Source organism: Osmerus eperlanus, chromosome 2 (genome assembly GCF_963692335.1).
Source record: "Osmerus eperlanus chromosome 2, fOsmEpe2.1, whole genome shotgun sequence".
NCBI classification, from domain to species: domain Eukaryota; kingdom Metazoa; phylum Chordata; class Actinopteri; order Osmeriformes; family Osmeridae; genus Osmerus; species Osmerus eperlanus.
In genome coordinates this window covers 24287815-24295496 of record NC_085019.1, presented here as the reverse complement: position 1 = coordinate 24295496, position 7682 = coordinate 24287815, and the positions used below count along the sequence as shown (strand labels likewise).

Sequence of the window (7682 nt, the reverse complement as noted above, 5' to 3'; positions counted from 1 at the left end):
TGGGGGGGGTGGCGGGTCACACAGATCCTCTGACACGCTGCGAGATGGTGTTAAGACATACATTAACAACACACTTGTCTATGTCACACTGGCTATAGTTGTACCAAATCTAAATTAAATGTGGTTTCGGTCAGGTAGAAAATGTTTTGTCGCTGCCCTGCAGTCAAGTAGACATCACTGAACACCTGTCTCTTATCCCAGTCACCCAACCGTTGTCCGTGTGTAATCCCCCTTGTATATATGTTTGCTCCCTTTTTCACTCCATGCTAGTCCCTGTCCTTGTTACCCTACTATAAGTCCCTGTCCTTGTTACCCTGCTATAAGTCCCTGTCCTTGTTACCCTGCTATAAGTTCCTGTCCTTGTTACCCTGCTATAAGTCCCTGTCCTTGTTACCCTGCTATAAGTCCCTGTCCTTGTTACCCTGCTATAAGTCCCTGTCCTTGTTACCCTGCTATAAGTCCCTGTCCTTGTTACCCTGCTATAAGTCCCTGTCCTTGTTACCCTGCCTCTGTCTCCTTGCTCTGGTGTCCTGCCCTCACACCATAACAGCTGGGTCCCTGCCAGGTTATTGCTGCCAGATGCTCCTAAAGAGAGGACACATCTTGCACCAGAGGGGAAGAAGATTGGCAGAGCAACTTAATCCAATGTTTATTTTTCCATAACCCTAACTCTGTCTCTCAAGTTCACCTTTAAAGTTCTCAAAATTAATCCCTTACTCCTCTCGGTCCCTGATTTCAAAACTCGCAGCATTTCTTCTTCATCTTTTATTTTACTGTTTGAAAGAGAGTTGTGGCTCCAAATCATTTCTGGAGATGTCTAACAGTAAAGCTACACACACACACGCACATCATAAAACATAGTTTAATTTGTATTATCTTTCAGGGACAACTGACCAAACAATGAAAACAAATGTGTCATACATCTGGAATGGTTTGGTCTAAGTTTGAAGTTAATTAGATTGGAAAAGTTAACATTGGACACACAATCCAAATATGTTGAACTGAATTCTTTTCTTGAGTGCAGCTAAAATCTGTCCTCCGTGTTGGACTGATAGCTCTGGTCCTGGTTCCTGGTTCCTGGTTCCAGGTTCAGTATATATAATATATATTTCTGGAACCAAAGTAAAGTATAGCCTGCTAGGTGATGACCTGTTAACAGTGAGGCTCTACCCAGCCTACCTCTTCTTCATAACGTCAGTCCCGTGAGCCTGCCTAGCCCCAAAGCCGAACATGACGACTCCTTAGTAACGATGCCTGTGTCCTGAGAACCAACAACTCACTTACGACAGAGGTTTTGGGTAGGTAATTTAGCAACAATGCAGTCTTTGTATTTATTGATTTTGTCCAAATGAGAGGACATCCTGAGCCCTCATAAACGGCCCTGTGTCCTAATGAGTTAATTAAGTTACACAGTAGATGTAGTATATATATATAAATCAAAAGTAGGCTATTATTACTATAATTAAATGTGTGCGAAGACAACCTAATAGGCCTATAGGTAGGCTATAAATAATGTAGCCTCGAGGCACGAAACATGATCATCATAATTTAAACCGGGACTGTGGGACTAAGCATAGTAATTCAATGAACAGAAACACATTCCTATTCAAGTGTTTTTTTGACTCATTATGTTGTGGGGCCATAGCTTGGAATGGCAAAAAACGGCAACAATTCGATTTGGTACCCTGTTGTGCTATTTGGTGGGGAATTATTGCAAGACATGGGCCATAATGTGGGCCACGGGCCATAACGTTTCTATTGACGACTTTTAACGGGTTTAATTCACCCGTTCAACTGATCTCACACATCCTCACCCAGTTGCCGGCACTGACGTGACCAGTGGAACTTTAGCACTCAACTGCATCATGATAATAATGCAGAATCTGTCGGCGTCGTGTCTGTCATTCTGTTAAAGCATATGCTACGGGAATTTGTTCTGTGGTAAACGGATGTACAGTTCTCACTCATGTCGCCATGCGCGCGAATGAACCACCAGAGCGTCAACCCCCAGAGACCTCGGCGCGTGTCCACGTTATACGTTTCAGACCTCGGAACAGTTGAAGTAAGTGTCCTTGAGGTGTTTGTTTGTTTCTACTCCGACATGCAGAAACCGCGACACTTTCACCTGTCAAGTTACTTCCATTAAGGGATAAGCCTGTTTTTAGGGAATACTTGACTAAGCCATGACACTGGCCAGTAGGATTTAAAGATATTTGTCTCAATGGACTCTGTGACTCAAAAGGTAATTTTCTGGATTATTGTGATAGGCCTATATGTCATGTTAATCGGGAAGTGAGAAATTAATTACGAATGAATGTGAGTTATTTGACTATGTAAATATGATAAATAATCCATTCTCTAATTGGAATTGTATACAACACTTTGAGTTGGCTAATGTCTGATATCATAGCCTAGCCTACTCGTTCTTTAACTACTTTAAAATATTCTAAGTATTTCTAATCATTACATTCTCGTTGATTTAGGTTCTGATATGTAAAGTGAATGTGTCAAATCAAATCAATTTAAGCTAGTCTGTGTTCTCGATTCTAAAACTCAGAAGGCTGTTTGCTGAAACACCCTTTTATTTTCAAATTTTGAAAAAGCGAATCGAACGTAAACTATAAATCTTTGGCAAAACAATAGAAAGCTAACTACTTTCAGTGAGCATGTTTGATAAGAGATGTGTGTGTGTGTGGAGAGGTGAGGGAGGTGAGTTGTAAATAAATAATATAAAAGTAAACACACCGACGAGGTAAATTGTGTTTACAGCAACATGCAGCCTACAGCCGCACCTTGCAGTGACTTGTGTCGCTGCGGGAGTGGCGGGAATAACAAAAGGTGTCTCTGTGCTCGAGGTTGGGCTCGCAAGGCGTTCTCGAACTCTCTGCTCAGAGGGGCTGAATGGAACCATTAAGGGGGTTTAAGTTCAAATCTGTAAGGTGTTTTAATAGGTTCCACTCATAATCTTTAAGGATTTAACAAGTGTTATATCCAGAACAGGGTTCTTCTGTGGTTCTGCATGACAGCTGCAGGCAGCATGTAGAAGACAGGTCAGTGTGTGCAGGTGTGGCTTTTGTCCAGAGCCTACAACTTTAGGCTTGATGATGTCTTTAATTGATACACCTTCTAAGGAATATGCTGGAATGTGCACTGCAGTGTTCTCAGTCATCAGGGTGGTGGATCAAGTTAAAAGGAGATGGAGATTTAAAGTGGGTGGGACTTTCCCAGTATACTGTTAACCCCCATCACTGGTGCTGGACCGCCTACATTTGTGCGGAAGCCTTAACCAGACATCTTCTCCTCTTCATCTCTCCCTCTTTATCTCTACTTCTCCCCTCCCCTCCCCTCCTCAGTACTTGCCCCCTAACACAGCCACCTGACTTCATCGATGCTGGCCATGCAGGACCAGAACTCTTCCACCTCCTCAGTCTCGGCGCAACGCATCAACGCCTCCACGCCCACGCCCAGCCCCGAAGGGTCCTGGATGGTCGTGCTCAGCATGACCCTGGGCATGGCCTCCAACATCGTCGCCTTGGCGATTCTGGCCAAGGCGTACGCCCGGCTACGCCGGCGCTCCAAGGCCGTCTTCCTGCTGTTTGCCAGCTTCCTGGTGACCACGGACTTCCTCGGCCACGCCCTCCCAGGGGCCCTGGTCCTCATCCTGCACTCCGCCCCAGTCTTGCCGTCCCACCCCGCCTTCTGCCAGTTCCTGGGGGGCAGCCTTGTGTTCTTCGGCCTGTGCCCGCTGCTGCTGGGCTGCGTGATGGCTGCGGAGCGCTGCCTGGGCGTGGCCCGGCCCCTGCTCCACGCCGCCCTCGTCACCACGCCGCGCGCCAGGCTGGCGCTGGGTCTGGTGTGGCTGCTGGCGCTGGGCGTGGCTCTGCTGCCCTCGCTGGGCCTGGGGGCGTACGCCACCCAGCACCCCGGGACTTGGTGCTTCATCAGGGTGCTGGACCCAGAAGACGCCTCCGACCTGGGCTTCGTGCTGCTGTTCTCCGGGCTGGCGCTGGGCTCCCTGGCGATGGCGCTGGCCTGCAACACGGTCAGCGGGGTGGTGCTGCTGCGGGCCCGCCTGCGGAGGAAGGCCTGCCCTCGCAGCGCCGCCAAGTCACATGACATAGAGATGGTGGTGCAGCTGGTGGGCATCATGGTGGCTTCCTGCATCTGTTGGAGCCCCCTGCTGGTGAGGGCTGGGTGACCCGGGGTCAGAGATTCAAGTTTGTTGTTTGCCTTTTGTAACAAGCACAGGTACAGGGACATTGTAACAAGCACAGGTACAGGGACATTGTAACAAGCACAGGTACAGGGACATTGTAACAAGCACAGGTACAGGGACATTGTAACAAGCACAGGTACAGGGACATTGTAACAAGCACAGGTACAGGGACATTTTAACAAGCACAGGTACAGGGACATTGTAACAAGCACAGGTACAGGGACATTGTAACAAGCACAGGTACAGGGACATTGTAACAAGCACAGGTACAGGGACATTGTAACAAGCACAGGTACAGGGACATTGTAACAAGCACAGGTACAGGGACATTTTGGAATTAGTTGTTCTTGCTCCTCCTTACAGATTCCTTGCAGGAAACTGTACTTTCTAAACCTATAATAGATAAGCTAAACCTATGATAAGGTATCTAAACCTATAACAAATGATCAAAACCTATAAATAAGTCCTAATTTATATGAGCTACTATTGTTATCAACAAAGTTGTATCTAGGTTGAATACATCACAGTTAGGTTCGAATTTCTTGGGACCCGTAGTAACTTGTCAGTTACAGCAACAGAATCTTAGGTTGGCGCAAAGCTAACCCTTGCTCCTAAAAACAGACCAAATATGCGAATATACAGAACAGAAAGTAGAGTGGGGTCAATTTCATAGCAAGAAGGAATACGACCCTGCCATGAAATGCACCCCCCTCTATTGTCTGTTTTGTATATCCAAGCATCAAATGATTCTTACTGTACACTGAGGGGACTAATATGAGTAACCAGACTAAGTTTCCTAGTACACACAGGAGTTACAAAATTTCAAGTTAAATACGACTTGTGGGTATTAGGTCGATGTGTCTCAGTCAGACATGAAGTTACAGCTATGAGAATGTATCATGTCATGATAATAATGTATCCGCGATGGACCTGCGACCTGTGCTAAGAGCATTTGAGTAGCGTACAGTTCCTCCCGTGTTGTTTCCTAATCCAGTTCTAATCAGGCAGGGAAAGTAACGTAATCTAAGGTCGGCCTGATTCATGTAAGCCCTACATGGAGCGGAGTGGAAATATCCCACATTCTCAGACACATCATCACTTTGTTTAGTATAATAAATAGTATTAAATTAGTAATAAATTATAATTCTGTGGAGCTCTGAGGAAGGTGGACTTTCAGACATAAAACCAGATTTGTATCGACTGCATGACTTTAATAATTAATAAGTAAGAATAAACTATGTAATACAAACATAAGTTGTAAAAGACTCTCAAGTTGACCAAAAGCAACACAAGATGAATGAAAAAAGTTATACCAAGAAAGAGGACCTCAACAATTTGAACAAGTTGTATAAACTATCAATATGACATACAATATAGCCTCTCTGACAGATCACAATCATCCTCTAGCTATTGCTGTATGAGTGACTGTTTGTGATTTCCAAAATTGATTTGAGTGAATCTTTGTTTTAGAACTGTTTTCACCCAACGTCTCTTGACTCGTGGGCCTCCTCCTCTCCCTCCTCCTCCTCCCCCTCTCCTCCTCCTTCACCTCTCCTCCTCATCTCTTCCTCCTCCACCTCTCCTCCTCCTCTCCTCCTCCTCTCCTCATCCTCTCCTCCTCATCTCTTCCTCCTCCACCTCTCCTCCTCTCCTCCTACTCTCCTCATCCTCTCCTCCTCAGATCTTTGGACTGATGTCTGTGACAAGCTCCTACGGCCGTGTTCATGACGACGAGCAGAAGGGCTACTACCACGGGCTTCTGTTGACGGGGGTGCGGCTGGCGACCTGGAACCAGATCCTCGACCCCTGGGTCTACATCCTGCTGCGCCGAGCCGTCCTCCGGAAGATCTACTGCATCACCGGCCGCCACGGCAACGCCCTCAGGAGGAGCACCCTGCAACGCTGGGACATCAGCTCCTTCCACAACTCAGAGAAGAAGTGAGGGAGGGAGTGCCCACCGGGAGGACCATCAACAGGCCATCAGACTAAATGCTGTCAGTATGCCAGAAATCTGGAAACCCAAATATGTGATATAAACTGTTTATGCCTATGACAAACATCTAATTTCATAGATGTGTTACTTTCAGTGTTTTGGAAATGATGATATGCATGTGAAGTGAAAATGCAGAACTGTATTCGATCAGACACACCTCCAACATGAAGTCACAGTTAAGATGCTATGTGCTGCCTAGCCAAAGGGAACAGGCTGTGCTCCAATAGAAGATTTAAGATGTAAAAGACTTGAAGGAAGAATGTGTCTGTGTATATATAATGTCTCTATTTTCCCCAATTGTCTGGGGACATGAAGCAATTTGTGTTGTGTTGCCTAAGCTATGGAACTAAACTGTTTTACTAACATATCGTGTTATGAAGTGTTAATAACATGGTGTTAGATGAGCAGAAATACATTTAAATGTAAATCTAAATGTAAATAACATTTGATCCTATAGGAATATTCCAATAAAGGTTGAGTTGCTTGGTTAACTTTTCTTATTCTGGGCTGTAATTTGAAGACAACTAGGCCTGTTTGAAGTGGACAGCTTGTAGCTCCACCCCTCTCGACAGCCACCACTGATCGAACCTTCTCAGAAGGGCTGTTTCAGACCATGTCAGGTACACCTGTGTCAGGACAGTAGGTCTACACACACATTTTCTCTCACGGATATACAATATTTACAATTACATTTATGCATTTAGCAGACGCTTTTATCCAAAGCGAATTCCAAGAGAGAGCTTTACAAAAGTGCATAGCTCACTGAACATAACAACGAGATAGCCCCAAACATTGTGGGTAACCAAACATGACGCATACATTGTGAAAACCAAATAATTCCCAAAGGGAAGAACCATAAGAGCATGTAGTTAGACAAGTTACAATTAAACAGCATGAACCTCAAAAGTGTAAGAGTGTACCTGTGGAAAAAGCCAGCAACAATAATATATTACACAGCGAGAACAATCATTTTAAGTCAGTTACAGCTAACCAACAAGAGCAACAAGTCTCTCAATAAGAGTCATTGTGATCCTGGAGGAAACTAACATCAGGTCAAGCCAAACATTCCTAAGTACCGTTGTACTCCTGGAACAAGTGCGTCTTGAGCCTTTTCTTGAAGGTGGGGAGACAGTCAGTGTCTCTGATGGAGGTGGGGAGTTGATTCCACCATTGGGGGGCCAGACAGGAGATAGAGTTGCAATAGAGTTGCCTTCCACGTCTTAACCACCACGTAAAAACGGCATAAAATCAGGTAATTCTATATTAGAGGATGCACACCTACACCCCTGGTCAGGTATGATATCTGGTGACAACAAGGCAAGTGACCTTACCAAGGTGATGTGTCTACAATGTATTTCCTGTTAAATTACAAGCTATAAAGCTACACAGTGACATCTGGTAACTCCAAATGTGCGGTGCCGTTCCGTTATCCTCATACTTCACTTACAACACTTAAAAGAGGTGACTAGCTTG

The 7682-nt window shown here is 45.2% G+C and overlaps 1 protein-coding gene across 3 annotated transcripts; it reads left to right on the top strand.

Moving 5' to 3' along the window:
- The first annotated feature begins 1988 nt into the window (after positions 1 to 1988).
- Positions 1989 to 6705, top strand: LOC134036418 (prostaglandin E2 receptor EP1 subtype-like). 3 transcript variants are annotated; one of them, XM_062481382.1, is made up of 3 exons: positions 1989 to 2062; positions 3354 to 4183; positions 5898 to 6705. In XM_062481382.1, exons 2-3 carry the CDS (start codon positions 3389 to 3391, stop codon positions 6156 to 6158), a joined length of 1056 nt encoding a protein of 351 aa, XP_062337366.1. In that variant the 5' UTR covers positions 1989 to 2062; positions 3354 to 3388; the 3' UTR covers positions 6159 to 6705. The 3 variants fall into 3 exon arrangements, with proteins under 3 accessions (XP_062337366.1, XP_062337350.1, XP_062337358.1); XM_062481366.1 differs by lacking the exon at positions 1989 to 2062 and adding an exon at positions 2069 to 2242; XM_062481374.1 differs by lacking the exon at positions 1989 to 2062 and adding an exon at positions 2715 to 3050.
- The last annotated feature ends 977 nt before the right edge of the window (positions 6706 to 7682 follow it).

Bases quoted from the DNA above. Each gene is read 5' to 3' on its own strand.
- LOC134036418 (XM_062481382.1), top strand. From the start codon at position 3,389: ATGCTGGCCATGCAGGACCAGAACTCTTCCACCTCCTCAGTCTCGGCG. The intron at 4,184-5,897 runs GTGAGGGCTGGG...TCTCCTCCTCAG, and splicing joins TCTGTTGGAGCCCCCTGCTG to ATCTTTGGACTGATGTCTGT.